The sequence below is a fragment of the Schistocerca americana genome, chromosome 1, assembly GCF_021461395.2.
Source record: "Schistocerca americana isolate TAMUIC-IGC-003095 chromosome 1, iqSchAmer2.1, whole genome shotgun sequence".
Classification (NCBI taxonomy): Eukaryota; Metazoa; Arthropoda; class Insecta; order Orthoptera; family Acrididae; genus Schistocerca; species Schistocerca americana.
In genome coordinates, this window is record NC_060119.1 from 1,115,547,060 (window position 1) to 1,115,574,088 (window position 27,029).

The 27,029-nt window shown below is 41.0% G+C and overlaps 1 protein-coding gene across 1 annotated transcript in view; it reads right to left on the reverse strand.

Annotated features, from left to right (window-relative positions):
- LOC124596732 (mannosyl-oligosaccharide alpha-1,2-mannosidase IA-like) overlaps positions 1-27,029 on the reverse strand; it is a gene marked incomplete at its 3' end in the record, with an annotated part of 218,361 nt that overhangs the window by 68,903 nt on the left and 122,429 nt on the right. The window contains exon 2 of the mRNA XM_047135892.1: positions 4,631-4,682. Within this exon, the coding sequence (XP_046991848.1) occupies positions 4,631-4,682 (52 nt within the window). The remainder of the gene's footprint in view (positions 1-4,630; positions 4,683-27,029) is intronic.

Consider the following 27,029-nt stretch of genomic DNA (forward strand, 5'->3'; position numbering starts at 1 on the left):
CATTTCCGACATTTCCTTCTGTTTGAGTTCAGTAGGGGAGTGACAGCAACGGAGGCAGCCACAAATATTTGGGGTAATGCCATAGGACAGAGCGCAATAAGAAAATGGTTTTCTCGTTATGACGTTAGTGACTCTCCACGCTCAGGAAAACCTTCGGGGTTCGATGAAGATAGTTTAAAAGCATTAATCTACAGTGATCCACGACAGTGTACACGGGAACTGGCAAATGTGATGAACTGTGATCATTCCACCATTATGCGACACTTGCATGCAAAGGGGAAGTTTCAAAAATAGGGTGTATGGGTACCGCATGCTCTAGGCCAAAACACAAAAATCGTCTGCTGGCCATATTTGCATTTCTGTTTGCTCGTCATCAACCGGCTCGTGACTAAAACCGAACATTCTAGGCACTACAGCCTGGAAACGCGCGACCGCTGCGGTCGCAAGTTCGAATCCTACCTCGGGCATGGATGTGTGTGATGTCCTTAGGTTAGTTATGTTTAAGTAGTTCTAAGCTCTAGGGGACTGATGACCTTAGAAGTTAAGTCCCATAGTGCTCAGAGCCATTTGAACCATTTCTGTTCAATATATTTACCGGTGACCAGAAATGAAGTCTTTACGCTAACACAAACAAAAGAAATGAATGGTTGAGCCCAAATAAAGCAGCAGCTCCCGGTACAAAGTCCTGCTAGCATCCACAAAAGATAATGTTATGCATCTTGTGGAACAGCGACAGTGAGGTGTACTAAGAATTGCTCCCCCTAGGTGTAACCATCACTGCTGAATATTATTGTCAACAACTGAGACGTCTTGCAGACGCAATCCAAGAACAACGACCAGGGAGATTGCGCAAAGTGAGGCTACTCCAAGATAACGCCCGCCCGCATTCTGCGAGACTGACAAAAAACACTACGGCCTACAGGGGGTTAGGTTGGGAAGTCATTACGCACTCACCTAATTCACCCGAACTTGCGCCCTCAGATTTTCGCCTTTTCCAGTCACTGTTGAGTAACTTTCAATGAACTTGCTTTCGGAATGAAAATGTGCTCCGAATATGATTCGACAAGTTTTTCGCCTGAAAACCACGGGATGATACAGTCGCGGACTCGAAAAGTTATCCCAGCGTTGGAAGTCTATAAATAGTGAAGGAGAATACATGATTGATGACTAAAGTCTGTTATGTGTATCTGTTGTGCTAAACTTAACGGAAAAACGCTACGCAGTTATGCAGCAACCCAATATTTTATAAACTTATTGAAGGGCTTGCCATGAGAAGTTCATTGTCTCCTATGCTGTTTTACTATTTTATGGAAGATTCTGAGGAGAAGGCGTTGGACTCTACAAATTTTAAGCCTGTCATATTTCGGAGTTGCGTGGTTGACACATTTTTGTAGTGGGGGCTCATAGCAAGGGGAAACCCACAATTCTCAGACCATCATAATTATATTCATGGGAACATTAAGCTTACCACCCAGTTGCAAAAGGACCGATGCCTCCTTTTCTTCGGCGTCTTCATTCGCCAGGAAAATGAAGACACGATGTCTTCCGCAATCCGACACTAACAACCTATCTGTCCCTGCGAGCGGGCAGCTGCTATTATCCGGCGCTGACCCATGGTGTCTTCAGTAAACATGTATACAGTGCACATACGACAAGGAACATCTACAGAAAGAACCGTAACACCTCAAAAAATTATCCTCTACGCCCAGCGAAAATCCGAAAGGCTCTGCAATTCAAACCGAAGATTCGTGTCAACATCAAGAAGCTGAAGAGGAAAGGTTCAAATCTTTGGTCTTCCTATCGCCCGTAATGAACATTCTGTAATAGGTCGCATAAAGTGAACGTATTTTTTTTAAGTTAAAGAACGTTGCGTGGAACTACGACACTAAACCCACGTGCCAAGGCACGATAAATCTGCCGTGGCAAAGCGTTAAAAATCAGGCTGGCAATGTTACGGACTACGAAAACGTCCATATATCAAAATCTGTATCATTCTTCAGTGAACCGATTTTCACAGAATCCGTTGAAATGCGTGTGACGAGTTATTTAAGTAACTGTCATGATATTTTTAACCTTGGAAAAAAAACAAGTGGAATCCAGCACTGACAAAAGTTGGCACTTTCTGACATAACACATCTATACTCCGCAAACCAACTTACGGTGTGCGCAGGGGAGTATTTTGTGTATCGATCACTACCATTCTCCCCCCACCCCCTTCCCTCCCTTTCGTGCTCCAGTCGCCAACGGTTCGCGGGAAGAAAGATTGTTAGTAAGCCTCCGTGCGATCTCGAATATTCCCCGCGAGAACCGAACAACAAAAAATGTCTCAAGACTGCAAATGTAATTTCTCGCATTAATTTCTAAACCTGTCTACATTATAAGGGGCAGTCAAATGAAAACGGGATGCATGGAAAAAAGTAACTAAAGTATTTATTATTTCAGAAGTATTCTCCGTAACGTTTATCCCATTGTGAGACTACACAGTCAATGCCTTCATGGAAAAATGCTTGCGGTTTCTTACGGAACCGTGATTGTACCAAAACACGCACTTCATCGTCCGAACCAAATCGGTGGATACGAATGCCTTTCTTCAGGGTTCAAAGCGAGAGACCGTACAGAGTGTGAGGAAGGGCTTCCCAGCGAAACGCGTGCAGCGCATCCTAAAAAACCTTGGCAACACGTGGGCGGGCATTCTGATGGTTTTTGTTTCGATTGCGCTATAGAAGTTTCGCTGTGAAGGCTATACACGTCCTCCATACAGTTCCAATCTCTTCCCACGCCATTTCCATATTTTTGGAGCTCTGAAGAAAGACATCTGTAGATCGTTGATTTGTTTCGGAAGAAGAGGCGCACGCCTATGTACAATCATGGTTCCACAGGCAACCGTTATCACTTTTTTGGGAAGGCATTGGCCGTCTTGCTTCGCAATGAAATTAATACATTAATAGCTGTTGCGACTGCTTTTGAAGTAATAGACAGTTTACTTTCATTTTTCCATGTGTCATGTTTTCATTTGACTGCCCCTTCTGTCTTATTTTAAGAGGAGAAATAAAAATTAATGAACTGTCTATAAAAATAAAATGCGTATCAGTAAATAATTAGAAGCCTTCCTGAAAAACGAAAATTCACCTAGTTTTGAATTTTTATGCTTGCACTGGACCTTCATAAAATTTTACAAAAGCATATGGATTCCAGTAAAATTTACTTGCCGGCCCCTGGACTAATCTCTGGGAGTTAGCTGTTTCCAACATGTTGTTACCGACATGTTGTTACCGACATGTTGTTACCGACATGTTGTTACCGACATGTTGCTACCGACATGTTGCTACCGACATGTTGCTACCGACATGTTGCTACCGACATGTTGCTACCGACATGTTGCTACCGACATGTTGCTACCGACATGTTGCTACCGAAATGTTGCTACCGACATGTTGCTACCGACATGTTGCTACCGACATGTTGCTACCGACATGTTGCTACCGACATGTTGCTACCGACATGTTGCTACCGACATGTTGCTACCGACATGTTGCTACCGACATGTTGCTACCGACATGTTGCTACCGACATGTTGTTACCGACAAATAACGAGTACACAATGTAATGGGTTTTCAATTGTGTCTTTTAGCATTTTTGAATACAGTATATAACAGCTTCCGATAAAAAAATGTGTATTTCAGATTATCCGTACTCTCAGTTACCTGTGCAGTCCAGAGTCCGCACTAACCCAGAAAATTGAACTCCACTGTATTTGCTTTTCACGTTTATTACAACTATATTTTCCAAAGATTGAATTTCTAACTCTTCCCAAGCAATTATTTATCTGTTCTGTCCCCTCGCTCAATCCGACATCGGCTTTTTATATCTCTAGTTTGGACACCTTTCAGAGATTTCCTTTCCAAGCGATCAAATGCATGTAGTTATTAAACCTTCAAGATTATTTACATATTTCGAGTGTAAAATATTTGTGCTGCTTCCAGCAAGCTTGGTATTTCAATATCGTTCTTTCTTAACTTGAACTCCCCGCTGAGCATCCCATCTACTTCATTCGCTGCTAATCTGAAGCACCATCTCTCAACGAGATGGCACTGCCATGGCTTTAGCAACACTAAATTCCGTTCCCAATAACATATAATTTCGTCCTAGTTCCCAGAATTGAGTCATAACTCAACAGTTACGTGCTATGAACCTATCATCAAAAACACTATTTTGATGTTTCATTAAGAAGTAGCGCACACTATTGCATCACTTGTATTTGTGAAATCCTGAACATAGCACGTAATATTCAGGCTAATTTATTCTTTACTACCAGGCGTAAGTGTATGTTCCAGCTCACGTTTTTTCTGATCTGAAAACTATTTTCCGACAACGAAATCGCACAAATGGAATGTTTGCGGAATATCGTCTAAAAATGTGTGTAGAAGACAATATACATTCATTTTTTAAACAGAAATTATACTTGATTAGGCAAAAAAAGCCGCCCCCCCCCCAAAAACACACACACACACACACACACACACACACACACACACACACACACAACTACTGTGACCACTGAAAGTGAACACTGCTGTTGACATACTGCTAAAGCTTAGTATCTGTAACTAACTCCTACATGTAACTTCACCTGACGGCTCTCCCAGAAAATTAGCGTGAGCTTGATACACGTCGTAACGTACCTGGAACAGAAAATTTTACTTTTACTTTCGATTTTAATTAGACAGAGACAACTGTAATAAATGTATTTATATGCTTTGGAAATAATGTTCTTAAAATAATTATTAGCTAATTTCTACCATATTATTTTCGTTGACAAAAAATGGAAACAGCCTTTAGACTTACACGTGACTTTTTCAGAAATGCCTGTCGAAACACACAAAACCGAAACACTTCAACACAGTCATTTTATAGGGATGAAACATTCTTAATAAATCCAAAACAAAGAATGAAAATTAATCAAGAACATTTTACGCAAAAAATGCGCTTAAGAATGAGCATACAGACTGCGAGTAAATAAGCATATCAACATGTATTCGACGCGAAAGAACATAGCCTAAAATTGTATGCGCATATTAAAAGAATAAAACCGTCCGGGTCAACTAGCCAAGTTTTGGGATTCTATGAAATTCGCAGTAAATCTAAAGCTGAAAAAAAAAATTGCAGTGAAAATAGAAGACCTGAAAGAAGCACGGATAGAGCAACAGCAAATATAAGATACAAAATATTAGCCAACAAAATTAATGATAAGAGAGCTGATTAGGCAGGAACATCCACGAAAATAGCAAGAGAGACGGAAAGTAATATGGAGGCAAAAAGAGTCACGCTGAAACAAAAGCTTGAAAGTGCTTGGTGGCAAATCGCATGGTCTAGTGCGATTGAGAGGTGATTAATAATAATAATAATAATAATAATAATAATAATAATAATAATAATAACAACAATTACGATATCTATACTGCGGCGGACGATACTCTCTCACCCTCCGCCCCACTTTCCTGTTCCAGTTAGTGCAATTGTGCGCGAGAAGAGTCATTCCGCATGAGCTCTAATCTCTCTGATTTTACCTTCATGGTCTTTGTGCGAGTAAACCAAAGACAACTGCAGAACGCCTCTCTTGCAGAGCCTGTCACTGGAATTACTGACAAGTAAACCTAATCAAGGGATACACTTCGATTTTGATTAGCTTTGAATATGTTACAGCGTAGAGGGAAATAAGAGACATGCCCATACGGCCGTTAAGGCTGTGAAACATCCCCTTGAAAAAAATTGAGTTTAATATTTCTGAACGAATATCGTCCAAAACAAATGATAAAAAAACTTGAAATAAAAGTTGTATGGTTTTAACGTACGCTAAAAAAACTGCGTCCGAACGGTCTTTGAAGGCCCAACGGCACTGACCGACCGCCGTGTCACTCTCAGCCCATAGACGTCACTGGATACGGATCTCAGAAGGGCTGAGTGCACCCCGCTTGCCAACAGTGCTCGGCAGACCGGACGGTCACCCACCTAAGTGCTGGCCAAACTCGACAGCGCTTAACTTTGATGACCTGACGGGAAGCAGGGCCTTTGGCTACGGCACACAAATTTGTCGAAAAAGTCTTTTTCCTAGATCCCCTCCGCCGATTTTGTTTTTCATTTCGAGATTTGACAAACAGCAAAACGTATTGCATTGTTAATACTATATTCAATCATATATGATGAGGTGGTATTCCAAAGATGCATTTATCAAAAATAAGCTCATAGGCTAGAAACATTTTTGTATCGGTGTATACGCCTGCCCGATATCTGTCCACTTCGATGCCAATTGAAATGCTGGTTGTGTAATAAGTCTTCTCCAGATAAATATATTCTGCACACATATTTTCTTTTAATTTTATGATATATGAAGTATCTTGTGATGCAATTGAAATGTTTTCTTTTTAACATATGGTGTATTTTTTTATTTCCAAGTTGCAACCTTTTCAGATTTGATTATATTATAGTGTATTTGAAATCGTTCGTACATTATTGTTGTAACATTATTGTAAATGTGTACAACAATGTAAAAGCTGCAGAACTGTTAGGATAAAAAAATGCTGAATGAACTTTTATACAAGGAATTTCTAACTTGTTTCTGACAAATGCGTTTTTGGAATACTACTTCATCTTATATGATTAAAATTGGTATTAACAATGCTATGTGTTTTGCAGTTAGTCAAATGTCGAAATGAAAAATAAAATAATCGGGGAGAAGGGGTTTCGAAAAAAATAAAGTTTTCGAAAAATCTGGATGAAACATAATAATTGCGTTAAAAACCATAGAACGCTTTCTTTTCACATGTGTTACCGCTTCAACAGTATTCACTCGGGAATATTAAACTCCGTTTTTAAGGGGGTGTTTCATCCCCTTAACGGTCGTATGGCCATGTATCTGAACATCTGTGACTCTTATTTTGCTCTACACTACAACATATTCAAAGCCGATCAAAATCGAAGTGTATGCCTTGAGTAGGTTTACTTCTATCACCGTGACGCTTTCGCGCTTGCTAAATGAACCTGTAACGAAACGTGCTGTTCTTTCGATCTGTGTTTCCTCTATCAATCACATCTGGTGCGCATCACACAACAATGACCAACATTGAAGTATCGGTCGGACGAGAGTTCTGTAAGCTACCTCCTTCGTGCGTGGACTTCTTGAGGAGTTTTCCAGATAACCTTGGTCTGCCATCTGCCTTACCTGCGTTTCATGTGGTCTTCTGCCCGTTTATGCTCAATAAATTACGTCTGTTTATGTTGAGGGTCAACCGTCAACCACTACGCAATGTGTGTTCCTGTGTTGCGCCACTACCTTCTGGTATTGCGACTTCTCTGCCTAATGGGAAGTAATGCCTCTGAAGTTTTTTTTTTTTTTTTTTTTTTTTTTTTTTTTTTTTTTTTTTTTTTTTGCAACCTCTTACAACTTTTAACATTACACGAACTTTGTTAGTATTTTATACACTTATTCGCCATCTCTAAATATTTATTTCCCACCATAGTCACTTTGGCGACGAACTCATTCCTCCCAACGAGAGACCAGTTTGTTGATATCGTCGGTGTAGAATGTTTGACTCCGTTCACAGAGCCATGACTTCACCTCTACTTCCCCGTTCCATCACTATCATAATAAAGCCCCAGGAGAAGTTTTTTAAATTTTGGAACCAGATGAAAATTGGATGAGACCAAGGCGGGACTATACGGACTATGATGGAGCCTGTATTGCTGCAGATGTCGCAGCGCTCGTGTGTGATGTGGCACTGTCTTGCTGAAGGAGAGGGTGCTTCATGTGTGGACGAACTCTTCGAATTGTAAACTCGATTACAACACGCTTTTTTCAAGCACTGACGTCGTTATATTATACGCAGGCATGTTACACTACAATTCGGAGCCCAATAGCGGCAGAGGGTTGCAACTAGCGTCAGCGAAGTGGGAAATCGACTGCCTAATATGCGTGGCATAAATACCTCAACGGATACTGAAAACAGGGTAAAAAAAGTTCGGAGGCATCACTTTTCAGCGCGCCCTCGTTCTACAGCACCATAACACGATACTACCGGCTAGGTCCCACAACAGTCTGCTGCGGTACGCCCTAAGTTACTTTCACGTCTGAATATTCCTCTTCGTTCGGTTGTATGTTGGGGTTCCGCCTGCTAGAAACTCTTCAATCCACTCACGCTACTGCTCTGATAAACCGTACGCTCGTATTTTGTTTGTTAGGCGGCAGTGCGAAGTGTATCGAACGCCTCCGGAAGTCAAGGAACGCTCCATCAACCTGGCGCCGGTATCTACCGCTGTTTGGGCCTCGTGGACGAACAGGGCGACCTAAGTTTTCGCAGTCCAAGTCATTTTCGAAACCTATGTTGAACCTACAGAGGAGATGTTCCGGTCTCCAGGAATGTCATAATACACGAGCATAAAACATGTTCCAAAATTCTAAAATAGACCGACGTCAGAGATACAGGCCCATAATACTGTGCGTCTGTTAAATGACCATTTTTGAAAACTGGAATAGCTTGCGATTTTTTTGCAATCACTAGGAACACTTCGTTCCTCTACCGATTTACGGTACCGAGTGACTCTGCGGAATATCTGATGCAAAGAAAAGAAACTTTCAAATAACAGAGATCTTTTTAACGGAGTTGTGACAAGACAGCTGGTAGGGACAGTAGTAGAAATAGTGGTAACAATGATGGCGGTGGTGGCAGTATTAACAGTGGCAGAAGAAATATTTTCCTTTGTTATTTAGTATTACCGTGGTTTCTATTTAACATGAATGAATGTGTAAATACGACGTCCTACTATAGAACACTAGGCACTAGGTAATGCTTTATGATAATATAAAACAAAAAAAATAAATGATAATTTTGTGGTGGGACTTCAGAAAAATTCCATGGTTGCTAGATCAGGAGATTCGCTGCTCATTCAAATAAGACGTTGAATTTCAGAAAAAAAGTCACGAATGTTGTGGACGTTACGTGCTTTGGGAAAGTACTAAATTGTTCTAGAATGATGCACAGGAAAAGGTACGTGGCCAGGAACCCGTTTAAGGGCCTGACAGCGCAGGCGTCGGCGTTCACACTGGGACTATCTCTACCCTCCCGAGCGAGGTGGCCCGGTGGTCGGGCGCAGCACTCGTATTCGCAGGAGAGCGTGTCATCCAGATTTAGGCTTCCGTGGTTTCCCAAAACACTTACAGGAAAGGGGGAGTTGTTTGCTTTGAAAGGATACAGCCGATTTACTTCCTCTGTCCGAGTATAGGAAAAATGAATGGGCAATAGAACGACTACAGACCCACGCGATGAGGAAGTTTTGAGAAGATAAGAACAACGAAGCTAACTAGTGGTCTTCAGTTCTCCTTACAGCGCCAAACGAAATAAGAACAAGGATTCAGATAACAGCTTTCGGAATAAAAACTTAATGCCAGTACTGAAGGATGAAAGTTGCTACGGGCACGAATACTTCCTCCATGGACTTTAAAATAATTAAACGATCTGTTGTGCTGTGCTGCTTTGGGGAATGTAGCCAACAACGACATAATAAAATTCCGTTTGTATTTCGCAACAGACCTGGGTTAGTTATATTTGTGAAAACGCGGTTTTACATTAAAATACCAAAGTTGCAAGAGTGCCTGCCACATAAAGAATTTAACAAAAAATAGTTTCCTCAAGATATCTAATATGTCTTACCATCATCATTCTGGGCAACCAGTTAAGGGAAACGGGCATACCCATCCCATTAAAAGTATCCGGACACCCCTTTGTAATCCGAAATGGCACGAGGGGGGTATCGCCAATAAAGGAGAGAAGCAATAACAGCATAATGGCTCGGTCAGGGAAGCTCAGTGACTTCGAAAGTAGATTAGTCATTGGAAGTCACCTGAGTAACAAATCCAAGAGGGGTACTTCAACCCTTCTAAAGCTGACCTAGTCGAATATTGGGGATGTGACTGCGAAGTGAAAACGCGAATGAACGACCACATCTCAACCAAGACCAGGCACATCTTCAAGAACTGACGGACAGGGACCGTCAAGCAACGCGTAGGGTGATATGAAAAATTGCATGAAATCAGCGGAAGGAATCACTCCTGAGATCCAAAGCGCTACGAGCAGTCGAGCTAGCACAATGGCTGCGCGCAGGGAGCTAAAAAGAATAGGTTACAGCTTCCCATCAGCCACGCATTTCTGTAGTCTGTGCTAAGCGACGCTTGAGGCGGTGTCAAGAGCGACGCCACTGGACAGTGGACTGTATAGTCTGCGGCAATCCGACGGAAAGATTTGGGCGGATGCGGAGGACATTCCCAGCTTACATGTGTGGTGCCAACAGTGAAGTACGGAGCAGACTGCTCCACTTTGAACTGTTCGTGCATTCCAAACCCACTTCCCTTCCTTCTAACCACGTGACCAAATCGCAGCACTAAAAACAAGTCGCCTCCTGTACGTCATCATCAAAAATATTTATACTTGCTCCGTGTTCATCCTGTGATGAAACCGTGAGCATGTATCATTTCACAGCTGCTCGTTAGGAATTTCACAATACTTCATCTATTTTCTGGAGCTTTTTTTCTTCCAGGGCTTGTTTAAATAAACTTCTTGCTGTCTTGCCAGCTCTCCCTCTCCAGTTCACTAATGACCACGAAGATTTTGGACAATGGTCTTGAGCAATAGTCTCTACACACATTATTGTCGTCGTTGTTGTTGTTGTTATGAGTTGTAGACGCTTCAAGTGTGGTCTGTTATTGGAGGTGGCTGATCTGCTGCTCTGCTTCGCACATACAATTGCTCATCTGAAAAAAAAAATCAAAGGGACTTAAAGCCACACCATAACATCTTTTCCAGCGACAGTAACTGTACATTTCACGTCACTTTCATTCGGTGACAATCTGTATGATATTCGTATTAATTTATTCACCAATACCCTCGAAAATGTTTGAAAAAGACGGAGGCAGGCTATTTACTTGCCAGATACTGTTTTCAATCGTAATTTTTTTTTCATGAACAGAAATACCGCATTTGAACAATCATCAGAGAGTGCGATGGAGCAGGGCACCTTTGGCCATAATCTCGAAAACTTGTGGACTATAAATCAAAATATTGCAACAGACACGACGACTTAACATTTGAAAGACCTGCTACTAAATCCAACAGGAAAATAATTAACACAAAACAATTTAAATTTTTTTCTTGGACACTAATATTTATTTCGTTTTCTATGACACAAATTTCACGTTTGTCATGTCACCAAATGGAACCAGAGGACGTTACACGGCAGCCAAGTGGAAGTTTATCCATCAGAAGTGTTCAAGCAAACCGAAGATTACCATCGTGTCATCTGACACACTAAAGAAACAGTCATTACGTTGTTTCGGCCTACTATGTCATTTTAGGCTACTTTGCCATAAGCGTCTCACGCTCTCATCCTATCATTCCGCCATAAGCAGCCCCTCTTGCCTACACACTGTGTTGAATGGTGTACGAGCAAATGCTTCGGAATGCTGTATGTACCTTCTCCGTCCGCAGCTCAGAGTTGCTCGTCTGCTGGGCACGTGCATTAGTTTTATTGCTGAGCCCGCGGGTAAAGAGTGGCAGTAATTGCGATATCGGCACAATATCGTTGAAAGCCCGCCCTTGCAGACCGACTTTACGCCGCTTTTGTGTCGCGAATAAAACTTAGCAGTTAGGCGAGGGCAGGAGGAGGAAAAAGAACGACAACCAGGAAACCGAGGAAAATGGCCGAGACGGCGTTGCGCGAGACCTGTGACGAAGGGGTGGGGGCGGGGGAGGCGGGCGCTGACGTCCGTGTAAACATAAGGTCAGCCAGCGCCGTGCGTAGCATAGAAGCAGCAGCAGCTACCGGACTGCCGCTCCGGGAGCAATTAGGAGCGTACGCTATATGGCTGGTGCGTACCACACACATCCAAGCCCGCGGTAAAACAGGCTGGACATTGGCGTATGAGACTACAAGTTAAGGGCGAAACGACGCAACACCAGCTCCCCATCTACTGCCCTCCATACCTCGATCATTTTTCTCGTTATATGCATTCAAACAATTTTAAACAGTCTTAGGTATACAGCAATCGATTGTTGAAACGTAAGACAGTTCTAATCGCATTTTATTTTATTTGATAAACGGTTATGGTTTTACAACCATCTGCGCAGTAATTTAGATGGTGAGGTCACAGCATCGGCGCTGTACCTAGATCTGTCAGGTACCAATTACTTGTCGAGAGGCAGCAACATGTGATGATGTGTGTCCATGCATGCACGAGACGCGATGTTGCCTGTCTACAAGTGAATGATACCTTGAGGTATTACATCGTCTATTCTATCCATCCACCAAGGAAATTAAATTAATCTGCAGAGGGTTGTCTAATTGTAACTGTTCTATTTAGAAAAGATATCTGCAAGGTGCAGTAAGTGGCAATTGATTCCGCATCAAGAAAAGTGCGAAAAAAATTGCTAAAAACAATACGCTAAATTTCAGTTAGATGATAAATCACAAGATCTAAAGGCTATAAACTGAACAAAATAAATGGGGATTACAATTACGAATAACTTAAATTGGGACGATCACAAAGATAATGTTGCGGGGAAGTACACCTAAGACTAAGATTTACTGGCAGATCACTTAAAGAATATAACAGTTTTATTAAAGAGACCGCTTACACTACGTTTGTCCGCCCTCTTCTGCAGTTTTGCGGTGCAAAGTGGGATCCGCATCAGATAGGATTGACGAAGGACATCGATAAAGTTCAAAGAAGGGCAGTTCGTTTTGTATTATTAAGGAAACAGGGGAGAGAGTGCCACGGATATGATACAGGAACTGGGGTGGCAGTCATACAGCATCACTAATTTTCTCCTCAGAGTGCGAAAATATTTTGCTAGCGCCCATCTACATAGGGAGAAATGATCAGCGTAGTACAATAACAGAAATCACAGCTCAAAGCTTGTACGGAAAGATTTACGTGTTCCTTTCTCCCGTGCACTGTTCGGGAGTGGAATGACAGACAAGTAGCTTAAAGGTAGATTAATTAACACACTGCCACACACTTATGAGTAATTGTGAAATGCAGAGTAATCATGTAGGTGTAGGTGTGCAAAATTAAAGTACGAAAGTAGCTTTCGCCAGATGTGTCACTGGTAAATAACATAATTCGATGGAACTAGGAACATAAAATCAGTGCCTGAGACTGCGGTCGTGTGTGTGTGTGTGTGTGTGTGTGTGTGTGTGTTGTGGACGAAGGCCTTAATGGCCGAAAGCTTTGTTTATTTGTGACAGTCTTTCTGCTGTGCCTATTTGAGACTCAGCGTCTCCGCTATATGGTGAGTACCAACTTTCCTTTTCATAATATTGGAACTAGGAACATACATAGATAGAGGCAGTACTGTATAGTAGGTATCCGAAATAAATACGCAATGAGACGAACAGAAATGACACTTTTTTTCAAGGACAATAATTACACTGACGCCATGGCGACTTTTCACGGAACACTGGACGTTACAAATGGCGTGACATGGCTCTAATAGATTGTGTGATCAGCACGGACAGTTACGCACGCTCTGCAACGTGCTCCCATGCTGGCCACGAGGCTGCTACGGTGTTTTGTGGTAGGGCGTTCCAGTCCTGCTCTCGGGATGTTAACTGCTGGATGAGCTGCAGTGCGTCTCCCCAATACATCTCTAACGTGCACGATGGGATTTAAGTCGGGGGAAACGGGCGAGCCAGTCAATTCGTCGAATATCCTCTCGTTCCAGGAGCTCCTCCACCTGCGCAGTTCCATGATTTCGCGAGGTTGTCATCCATAAAAATGAACTCATGGCCAAATAGACCCGTGAAAAGACGGACCTGGGGAAGAAGTAAAGTGTCACAATAACGTTGATCGGTGAGTTTACCCTGTTCAAAGCTTTGCAGACAACATTATGCTGACCCACACCGTAACACCTAGACTACAAAACGATCATGTTCGACAGTGTGCCTGCGTGCATTGGGCGTTCGCAGCTGTCGCCGTATGAGGGTACGTTCAAGCCATCAGGCCAACGTTACTTTCGTCCGTAACTTACGCACATCAGTGTACACTGCGATTATGACCGTCTTATGATAAGTCACAAGGATTTACGTATTTTTTTCTAGAGTTCAACGACTTACGAATAGAGCATTTGACGGAACACACCGAAAAACGCCAGATAGAGAAAGAAATAAAATGAAATACGGGAACATTTAGTGAGAGCTAGCTGAAACAATGTACTGAAGTAAACTGCATGGTATTTGCGGATCATTTTATTGCACTATCGTCTCAAAACTACTGCACCGATTTCAGCCAAAATTGGTGTACGTGTACCTTACTGTCCGGTGACAGTCGCCGTGGAGGTAAGAGCTAACAATCTAGCAACGGGGTGGGAGTGGGAAAGAAGCGTACCCGGCGACGCGTCAACTCCCAGACTTCATTCATCCCGTATTTGAGAGCGACATCACTTAGTGACTTGTAACAAACTTTACACGTGATTTCAAACCTTTGCGAGACTTCCTCGCTGACACGAAATGATGAAAGGAAAAAATTTCATCTCTTACTATATTTTCGCTGTTCATGCCGTAAAAGTACGGTATGACGTCATACCGTACAAGGCACCACGTTATAGCATATTTCTTCTTTACTACTAACTGTGTTCACGACACATTTTACAAACAGTATGCACATAAGCCACTGAATGTAAGTGCAAAATTATATCATTACATGACACGTAGTTCCAGAGACAGAACGTCATAAACAATGAGATATGTGAAAAACTACTGCATCCTGCATTCAGTTTAAATTTTACTTCGTTGCTACTACCTCCAAGCACAACACGTTTTGCAGACAGTATCCATATGTGATCCTTAATACACCTACAAAATATCATTGTACGACATATAGTTTCGGAGATATGACGCCATAAACATTAAACACAGGGCCAGCTGCTACGTGGTACGGGCGTGGACGCATAGCTATAAATAAATACCTGGACAATGTCAGCTTCTCCGCTAGTAATAATAATAATAATAATAATAATAATAATACATCACATACATTCAGCAACAGAAAGGTTCACATTAAGCAGAAAGGAAGAAGGAAGGGGATTTATCGACATAAAAAAAACCTACATTATGGAAAGGTAGACAATTTAAGAAAATTATTTATAGAACGAGCAGAAACTAGCAAAATAGACAAAGCAATCACTTATATAAATACATCGGCTACACCACTGCAATTTCATAACCACTTCTGCAACCCTTTAGATCACATAACATCAACAGATACAAAGAAAGTAAATTGGAAAAAGAAAACACTACATGGCAAGCACCCGTATCATCTACCACAGCCACACATCGATCAAGACGCATCCAACACATGGCTAAGAAAAGGCAATATATACAGTGAGACGGAAGGATTCATGATTGCAATACAGGATCAAACAATAAACACCAGATATTACATCAAGAATATTATTAAAGACCCCAATACCACAACAGATAAATGCAGACTTTGCAAACAACAAATAGAAACAGTAGATTACATCACAAGCGGATGTATAATACTAGCAAATACAGAGCAAATACAGAATACACCAGAAGACACGACAATGTAGCAAAAATAATACATCAACAACTTTCCATAGAACATAAACTAATAAAACAACATGTTCCCACACACAAGTATGCACCACAAAATGTACTGGAGAATGATGAATACAAATTATACTGGAACAGAACCATTATAACAGATAAAACAACGCCACACAACAAACCTGACATCATACTCACCAATAAAAAGAAGAAATTAACACAACTAATCGAAATATCCATACCCAATACAACAAATATACAAAAGAAAACAGGAGAAAAAATTGAAAAATACATCCAACTGGCTGAGGAAGTCAAGGACATGTGGCATCAGGATAAAGTTGACATTATACCAATTATGCTTTCAACTACAGGAGTCATACCACACAATATCCACCAGTACATCAACGCAATACAGCTACATCCAAGCGTATATATACAACTACAGAAATCTGTAATTATTGGTACATGTTGAATTACCCGAAAGTTCCTAAATGCAATGTAACATATACCGTACAATTAAAAGGAAATCACGCTTGATCAAGGTCCGCGTCACTTTCCATTTTTAACGAGACGTAACGTCTGAGAAGGAAAGATATAATAATAACACTATGATTATTACTATAGCTGTTCGCAATCCCACTGCCACTTCTCCGGAATACAGTTTCCTCAAATGCCCCTGTGTCAAAAAATGGTTCAAATAGCTCTGAGCACTATGCGACTTAACTTCTGAGGTCATCAGTCACCTAGAACTTACAAGGGAACCTCCCCATCGCACCCCCCCTCCCCCCCAGATTGATTTAGTTATAAGTTGGCACAGTGGATAGGCCTTGATAAACTGAACACAGATCAATTGAGGAAACAGGAAGAAGTTGTGTGGAACTGTGAAAAAATAAGCAAAATATACAAACTGAGTAGTCCATGGGCCACATAAGCAACATCATGGACGAAATGTGCTTAGAAGCGCCGTGGTCCCGTGGTAGCGTGAGCAGCTGCTCAACGAAAGATCCTTGGTTCAAGCCTTCCCTCGACTGAAAATCTTACTTTCTTTATTTTTGCATAGTTATTATCTGTCCGTTCTTTCGTTGACATCTCTGTTCACTGTAATAAGTTTAGTGTCTGTGTTTTGCGACCGCACTGCAAAACCGTGCGATTAGTAGACGAAAGGACGTGTCTCTCCAATGGGAACAGAAAACATTTGATCGTAAGGTCATAGGTCAACCGATTCCTCCACAGGAAAACACATCTGATATATTCTATACGACACTGGTGACGGCATGTGCGTCACATGACAGGAATATGTTGTCGACCCACCTAACTTATACACTTGGCGAATGGGTAAAAAGATTCTTCTACCTTGCCCGATTTAGGTTTTCTTGTGGATGTGATAATCACTCCCAAAAAAGTGATGAAAACATAAGAGTTTGTCACATAAACTGAAAATAAAAAATTAAAATTTACACTTGTTGGAAGATTTGAACCTAGGACCTTTCGTTCCGCAGCTGCTCACGTTACCACGAGACCACGGCGCTCCTGCGTTTCTATCGTCTATATTGTTGCTTATCTTCCCTTGAACTACTCAGTTTGTATATTTTGTTTATTTTTTCACAGTTCTACACAACTTCTTCCTGTTTTCTCAATTGATCTGTGTTCAGTTTTTCAAGGCTTATCCACTGTGCCAACTTATAACTAAATCTGAGGGGGGTGCGACGGGGAGGTTCCCTTGTTAGAACTAATCAAACCTAACTAACCTAAGGACATCACACACATCCCTGCCCGAGGCAGGATTCGAACCTGCGACCGTAGCGGTCGCTCGGCTCCAGACTGTAGCGCCTAGCAGCGCACGGCCACTCCGGCCGGCGCCCCTGTGTCACCCCGTTTTTAATTTATAATTACCAATGCGTAGAAGTGAAATGTACTTAGATGATGAAATGGTATTGCTTCTGAAACGTACAAACAAAGCAGGATCTTTGCTGTCAGTTGCAGAAGCCCTTCCCACACTAGCCGCCAGCCGGAGGATTGTGGCGGTGTTTTGAGACCCTGCTTCCCAGACCGTTAGCCGGCAAGACGGTCACGACAGACTCCACAGACGGGGCGGGCTGCGTTCCCACGGACGCCGGCCTTCGACCCGTCTGCTCCAGCTTCCAGGGCACATCGCGTACCCACTCAGCTCTCCCTAATTCTTACACACCGGTCCTCCACTAGAATCTTTTTATGGCCACGAAGTAACAATTGAAAATTTGTGTCATAAAGCACTCGAACATGGCTTTCCTGCTTATCGCGAGCTGTTGCCTAAACCACTAGGTTATCCAGGCGTCAAATTTTCATTGGCAATGATATTTCCATTCGAATTCCGAAAACTACTACCAGAATTCTTCCATGCATTAAGTGGGAAAACTATTATTGTGGAAACGTGTGTCTGTGCAGGACGATGGCCTACTTCCAACAAAGGACATAGACTCCCTGACAAAAAATGCTAAGCACTCACGAGGAGAGGAGGAAACACATTGAAACTTCATGGGTTGAGAGGGTCTGTGTGGTTATTTCAGTGATGAAAAAGCGAGTCAGATTTACAAAGAACTTTTCAGTATGGGGCCACTTATCAACATGTTGTACCCCCTCTACTCTAGATGCTTTGCACTGATTAGATGAGGAGGTTGTCACAAAGCTGTCATATCCTCTCCTGAGGCAAGCTGACCCGCAACTGTTGCATCTGCTCCTTAATATCGTGTAGACTGGCACTGGGACAGAGTTGACGTCCGAGGTGGTCCCACAAACATCTGGGTATCCTGCTGGCCACAGAATTACCTTAACATCACGCAGACAGTTCATAGAGAAACGTACCATGTATGGCCGAACATTGTCCAGTTGGAAAACTGGGACTACGATACTGTCGCAGAGAGGTAATACATGAGTACGCAGGATGTCCGTGAGGTTTATTTATTTATTAACAAGTTCCGTAGGACCAAATTGAGGAGCATATCTCCAAGGTCATGGAACGTGTCAGTACAGGAAATTACAACATAAAAGTAATAGCAGATAAAAATAAATGTTCATGAACCTGAAAAGAGTCAGTCCATTAGTTTAAGTAAACGCTATCAGCAATACAATAAGAATCAGCTTAATTTTTCAAGGAACTCCTCGACAGAACAGAAGGAGTGACCCATGAGGAAACTCTTCAGTTTCGATTTGAAAGCGCATGGATTACTGCTAAGATTTTTGAATTCGAGTGGCAGCTTATTAAAAATGCATGCAGCAGTGTATTGCACACCTTTTTTTGCGCAAGAGTTAAGTAAGTCCGATCCAAATGCAGGTTTGATTATTAACAGAGTGAAAGCTGCTTATTCTTGGGAATAAACTAATATTGGTAACAAGAAACGACAATAAGGAGTATACATATTGAGAGGCCAATGTCAAAATACCCAGACTCGTGAACAGAGGTTGACAAGAGGTTCGTGAAGTCACACCACTTATTGCCCGAACCGTCAAAAATATCCTTTTATAATGAGTACAGTTACCCCAAAATATAATACCATACGACATAAGCGAATGAAAATAAGCAAAGTAGACTAATTTTCTTGTCGAGCGATCACTTACTTCTGATACCGTTCGAATAGTAAAAATAGCAGTATTAATTCTTTGAACAAGATCCTGAACGTGGGCTTTCCACGACAGCTTACTATCTATCTGAACACCTAGAAATTTGAACTGTTCAGTTTCACTAATCATATGCCCGTTCTGTGAAATTAAAACGTCAGGTTTTGTTGAATTGTGTCAGAAACTGTAAAAACTGAGTCTTACTGTGATTTAGTGTTAGTTTATTTTCTACAAGCCATGAGCTTAGGTCATGTACTGCACTATTTGAAACCGAGCCAATGTTGCACACAACATCCTTTACTACCAAGCTAGTGCCATCAGCAAACAGAAATATTTTAGAGTTACCTGTAATACTAGAGGGCGTATCATTTATATAAATAAGGAACAGGAGACGCCTCAACACTGGTCTCCCCCCCCCCCCCCCACTTGACAGTACCCCCACTCAGCTCCCACATCACAGCCGTTATCAACATTGTGAATAATGACATTTTGCTGCCTGTTGCTAAAGTAAGTGGCGAACCAATTGTGAGCTACTCCCCGTATTCCGTAATGATCCAACTTCTGGAGCAATATTTTCTGATCAACACAATCAAAAGCATTAGTTGAATCAAAAAATATTCCAAGCGTTCGAAACCTTTTGTTTATCCCATTCAGTACCTCACAGAGAAAAGAGAATATAGCATTTTCAATTGTTAAACGACTTCTAAAGCCGAACTGTATATTTGATAGCAAATCGTGTGATATAAAATGATCAATTATCCTTACATACACAGCTTTTTCAATAACTTTTGCAAACACTGACGGCACAGAAATAGATCTAAAATTATCTACATTATCCCTTTCTCCCTTTTTTTATAAAGCGGTTTTACTACTGAGTCCTTTAATGTCTCAGGAAACTGACCATTCCTAAAGGAAAAATTACAAATATGGCTTAATACAGGGCTAACATATGCAGCACAGTACTTTAATATTCTGCTAGACACTTCATCATAACCATGAGAGTCCTTAGTCTTCAGTGATTTATTTATTGACTCAGTCTCCCTTTTGTATGTATCACAGAGGAGTATTTCAGACATCAATCTCGGAAAGGCATTTGCCAAGAAAGTTATATGATTTCCTGTAGAAATTAAATTTTTATTTAATTCACCAGCAATGCTCAGAAAATGATTGTTAAATACTGAACATATATCTGATTTATCAGTAACGGAAATATTTTTACTGCGAACTGACTTTATTTCGTCGACCTAGTGCTGCTGACCAGACACTTCCTTCACAACTGACCATATATGCTTTTGATTTTATCCTGCGAATTAGCTATTCTATTTGCATGCCACATACTTTTTGCCTTCTTAGTAACATTTTAAGCACCTTACAATAGCTTGATTGTGACTACTTCTAACATTTTGATATAATTTCCGCTTTGTTCTACATGATATCCTTATCCCACTAGTCAGTCACCCAGGCTGCCCATTATTGCTAGTACCCCGGTTAGAATATTCTAATGGAAAGCAACTCGCAAAGAGCGTGATAAATGTGAAACTTCCTGGCAGATTAAAATTGTGTGCCGGACCGAGGCTCGAACTCGGGACCTTTGCGTTTAGCGGGCTAGTGCTCTACCAACTGAGCTACCCAAGCACGACTCACGACCCGTCCTCACAGCTTTACTTCTGCCAGTACCTCGTCTCCTATGATAAATGTGTTAAGGAAAGCATTGTATTTACCATCTATGTTATCGGCACTATAAACATCCTGCCACTCTTGTTCCGTGACAAGTTTTAAAAACTCTCTAATGGTGTTGGATTAACTTTCCTACATAGATTGTAATTAAATATGAGATTGGTTTGAGTACAAAAGCCTTTTAGTGTTAAAATTTGTGCGTCATGGTCTGAAAGGCCATTCACGCTTTTACTAACAGAGTTCCCATCTAGTAATGAAGAATGAATAAAAGTATTGCCTATGGCTGTGCTACTGTTCCCCTTCACCCTAGTCAGAAAAAAAAAGTCTGCATCAGATCATAAGAATTTAGATCTAACAACATCCATTTTCTTGCACCATCATATACAAAATTTATATTTAAGTCACCACATGTAACTAGTTTCTGGTACTTCCTACAAAGTGAATCAAGAACCCACTCTAGCTTGAGCAGAAATGCTCTGAAGTCGGAGTTAGGGGACCTATAAACAACAACAATTAGAAGTTTAGTTTCACTAAATTCAACTACCGCTGCACACCATTCAAATATCTGTTCAGTGCAGTGTCGTGATACGTCGAAGGACTCAAATGGAATACTGCTTTTTTACATAGCCACTTCCCCAACCCACAAGGAACTCCTTGAAAAACAGCCAGCTAATCTGTAGCCTGGTAAAGGAAGCCTCTGAATTGTCAAATTATTTAAGTGGTGCTCTAATATACCAATAATTTCAGAGTCGACATCTATAAGCAGTTCACTAACTTTATCTCTAATACCTCTTATATTTTGATGAAATATGCTAATTCCTTCCCTACTTGGAAACATTACATCCTCGTAAGGTGAGCCCTTACTTAGAGGGACTTCCTTTAAGCAGGTATACCTATGAGCTCACTTAAATTTAATAAAAGGTGCAGCTCTAACACCAACTACTACAGGAATTTTTCCATGAGTGACACCACCACCACCAACACCACAGATATGCTTGAACAGCAATGTAATGAATATGCATAGACAATTTAAAATCTGTGCCAAAGCTGCGAATTTACTTCAATTTACGTGTATCGGTATTCGAACGTGGGTCACGGTGCTCCATCAAAACCGTGCTACTTCCAAATACCCCTTCCGAGACCCTATGGCTGTAGTGTTATGAGATGATTGAAGAAAACGTGTGTGGCAGTTGAAGTGAGTCAGATCAAGACGCGGGTCAAGATGGTTGAGACAACTGCTCTGGATAAGCACATCTGGGCACAAATTTTCAATGGTGACTCTCGTTCCATCTTAAATGGAACTGGTGGAAGGAATCCTTTCGTTGCCTTGTTGGACATGCTTTCTTTAAGGGTCGTTCTACGAGGATGAAACATAAATTAGGAAAGTGAATAATTAATGTATTCCACGCCAACATCTTTCCCACTCACAATGTATTCAGCTGATCTGTTACAATAACGCGACCGAGCCACTCTTCGCGTCCGCTCAGTTCGACCTCCTCCTGACGACAAATTAGGCCTGCCTCTCCCATGTTTTTCATTTATTTCAAGGCAGCTGAGAACACGACGACAGCAGACGTAAAATTGCTCAAGCAAGCCCCTAATCAATAATAAAGGATTCTGACGAGAAAAATAGGCTACATAAGAAGATCACGAAACTGAATGGCAGAAGTTACGTAGCAGATAGGGGAAGGTGTGATATATTACATTCGGACAATCGTTTAAGAGAAAACCTCTTCTTAACCTTAAGGAAGAACAAAGCTAAAAACTCCACAGACGCAATTTCTGAAGATGTTCAAAGATATTTTCTAAGATTTTTTTACTCGTTACCGAGTAATAATTTAACTACGATTTATTCGTTTTTTTACCTTAGTTTCTATAAAAAGGAAAAACCTTCGCAATTGTGGAGACTCTTGTAATATGAAATCACGAAAAAGAAAAACACAACAAAGACAGTAATGCAATAATAATGAGGTCAAAAACTGCTGTGGTTGCAATACCACACGTCCTAGTGCCGCTCTTCCATTGCATTCGGTGAACCCACACACCAGGTGCATAGCGGCAACTCCACACTGCCGTGTATCACTGTTGACAAACAACTAACACTGCAGGAACAATAAACCCGAGACAGAAGCAAGCAGTGCTTAACGCAGTAAAGCTGGCGTTACTACTGGCAACAGGAACAGCTTTGTTTCCAAACAAAACACACAACACATGCCGTCATCATTTTCACTGCTGTCCAGATAATTTCACTGAAATGCAAAGGTAAATGAGAATATGAGATAAAACTAGATACAATTACTCTGTAACGCGAACAGGAAAGCACGGGACCTTTGTACCAAAATACTCAGGAAATACCCACGAAATTTTGTCGATGAAGTTCAGGTTTACCCTGTGTAAGTAGACGGAGACACGGACGCTTACCAACAATCGTCTGTAATATTTATTCCCCCCCCCCCCCCCCAATCGTACCTAGGAATTAGACAGGTAATTTTGCAATATATATATTAAAGAGAATATGAATGACTAGCTTCAACCTAAAATTACGTCGACCACAGATGATCATTATAAATAATCTATACCTTCCTTTGTTTGCTCTTTCAGCTTACCAGTATGTTGGAGCCAAACAAAATATTTATTAATCAAAACAATATTAAAAAGGAAAACACTTCCTAATGTTCTGCAAAATTTTATTTATTCGGCTTCTCAGGCAATCGTCAGGTGACAACTGACTGTCGAAAACACAGATAAACATGATGTGCGACTTACATAGATATTATTTGTACAGTAAATGCAAAAATTACATAGTGTTTATATAGGAGAAAATCACAATAATTGCATTGACTAAAATTGGGGGTAAACGAAGTTTTTATGTGGTGATATATTTAATAAAAGAGAAATGACATACGTTTTCAGTTTGAATGTAGTGTTTGTAACGAAAATTTAGTTTAACAAAGGGGAAAACTCAAGCCGAGTCTGATCATATAATACTAGGCTGGCATTCTGTGTCATATGTTTGTTGATGTCCATTATTTCCAGTAGGGTTATCTTTCAGTTTTTCTTGACAAAATGTAAAATTTCACATTCAACATCATGTGAATAGTTATCTGCTAAACGATGATAAGCAAAGGTCGAGTCTTTATTCCTTAATTGCCTGCTTCTCTCACGTTGACGTAGCCTGACTACCACAGCTCTGCAAGACTGACCAATACACACTTTTCCACACGGCTAGCAAGTGACTCTATACACACCACTCTGTGCCACGGGTCACAATTTGTCTTTACTACTGAATAAAAGTTTTGGTACGTTGGTGGTATTATCGTTACAAATATTAGATTCACAATGTAAATTTATCATATTTCTCATTTGTTAAATGTGTCACCACGTAAAAACTTTACTTGCCCCCATTCTTAGTTAATGCAATTATTGTGATTTTTCCTATGTAAAACACTGTCAGTTTTGTAACTACCGTTGGAATAACATTTGTATGAGTCGCGTATCATATTCATCTCTGTTTGACACATTCTGTTGTCACCTGAGAAGCTGAGTTGGGTTGATTCGGGGGAAGAGACCAAACAGAGAGGTCATTGGTGTCATTGGATTTAGGAAAGATGGGGATGGAATTCGGCAGTGCCCTTTCAAAGGAACCATCCCAGCATTTGCCTGAAGCGATTTGGAGAAATCAAGGAAAACTTAAATCAGGACGTCCGAACGCGGGATTGAACCGTCGTCCTCCCGAATCCAGTGTGTTAACCACTGCGCCACCTCGCTCGGTCCTGAGAAGCCGAAAATGGCTTCGTGATTACATAATTATAATTTTGCAGAACATAAGGAAATGTTTTTCTTTCTAATAGTATTATCACGTTCCGCCAAATACCGACGGAAAATTCAGTTACTGAAATTAATCAAATGTAAATATGATACTGCTTTCGATGACTTGTGAATTTTATTAAGAAAAATTAGAGATTTTGAAGTTTGTAGCACAGCCAGAAGTCGCAATCAAAGTATACTTTTTTACCTGTTTCGCTAAATTTAACAAAGGCATCTTCAGAAACTTTGATATTTACAGTTCGAAGTAATTGGCTGATAACACTGGCACTGATTGCGACTTGTAGCTACCCTACAAACTTAATTTAAACAATCGCTGTTTCGCCTGGAGGCAATGCCTGCTCTTGGTGTGTAATAATAATTGGCTCCTTCTACTGACACCCCGGCTCAGATAATATGATAGCTGAACGGTTCAAAGAAAACTTTAATTTCGTTACATATAAGACCCCACTCATACAGTTATAATTGGTGGAGACTTCAATCTACCCTCGATTCGTTGGCGAAAATACATGTTCAAAGCCGGTGGTAGACAGAAAACATCTTCTGAAATTGTACTAAATGCTTTCTCTGAGAATTACTTTGAACAAATAGTTCATGAGCCCACACGAATTGTAAATGGTTGCGAAAACACACTTGACCACTTAGCCACAAATAATCCTGATTAATAGCGTCATGACGGATACAGGGATTAGTGAACACAAGGTCATTGTAGCGAGGCTCAAACCCTTATCAACCAAAACCACTAAAAATTAACGCAAAATGCATCTATTTAAAACAGCAGATAAAAATTTGCTTGATGCCTTCCTGAGAGTGAGTCTCCATTCCTTCCAAGCTAATTATGTAAGTGCAGACCAGATATGGCTCAAATTCAAAGATGCGGTATCGACGGCAATAGACAGATTCATACCGCATAAGTTAACAAGAGACGGGACTGATCCACCATGGTACACAAAACACGTCAGAACACTGTTGCAGAAGCAACGAAAAAAGCATGCCAAATTCAGAACGCAAAATCCCCAAGACTGGCTAAGTTTCACAGAAGCTCGAAATCTAGTGCGGACGTCAATGCGAGATGCTTTTAATAGTTTCCACAATGAGACATTGTGTCAAAATACTGTAGAAAACCCAAAGAGATTCTGGTCATATTCAAAGTACACCAGTGGCAAGAAACAGCCAATACCGCCACTGCGCGATAGCGATGGAAATGTTACCGATGATCGTGCCACTAAAGCGGAGTTACTAAACACAGTTTTCCATAATTCCGTCACGAAAGAAGTTGAAGTAAATATTCCAGAATTCGAAACCAGAACAGCTATTAGCATGAGTGACGTAGAAATAGAAATCTTAGGCGTTGCGAGACAACTCAAATCACTTAAGAGAGGCAATTTTCCGGTTCAGATGGTATACCAACCAGGTTCTTTTCAGAGTATGCAGACACAATAGCGCCTTTCTTAGAAATCGTATACAACCGCTCACTTGACGAAAGGTCTGTTACTGAAGATTGGAAAGTACCACAGGTCCCACCAATATTCAAGAAAGGATATTACAGACCCATATCACTGACCTCAATTTGCAGTACGATTTTGGAGCATATATTGTACTCAAACATTATGAATCACCTTGAAGAAAATGACTTATTGATACATAACCAACACGGATTCAGAAAATATCGTTCTTGTACAACACAGCTAGCGCTTTATTCCCAAGAAGTAATGAGTGCTGTCGACAAGGGCTCTCAGATAGATTCCATATTCCTAGATTTCCAGAAGGCTTTTGATACCGTTCCTCACAAGCAACTATTAATCGAATTGCGTGCTTATGGATTATCGTCTCAGTTGTGTGACTGGATTCGTGATTTCCTCTCAGAGAGGTTACAGTTCGTAGTGATAGATGGGTAAATCATCGAGTAGAACAGAAGTGATATCGGGCATTCCGCAAAGTCGTATCATAGGCCCTCTGCTGTTCTTGGTTTACATAAATGACTTAGGTGATAATCTGAGTAACCCCCTTAGATTGTTAGCAGATGACGCTGTAATTTACCGTCTAGTAAAATCATCAGACGATAAATTCCAATTACAAAATGACCTAGAGGGAATTTCTGTATGGTGCGAAAAGTGGCAGTTGACACTACACAAAGAAAAGTGCGAGGTCATCCACATGGGTACTACAAGAAATCCGATAAATTTTAGGTATACGATATATCGCACAAATCTAAGGGCTGTCAATTCGACTAAATACCTAGGAATTACAATTACTAGCAACTTAAATTGGAAAGACCACATAGATAATATTGTGGGGAAGACGAAACAAAGACTGCG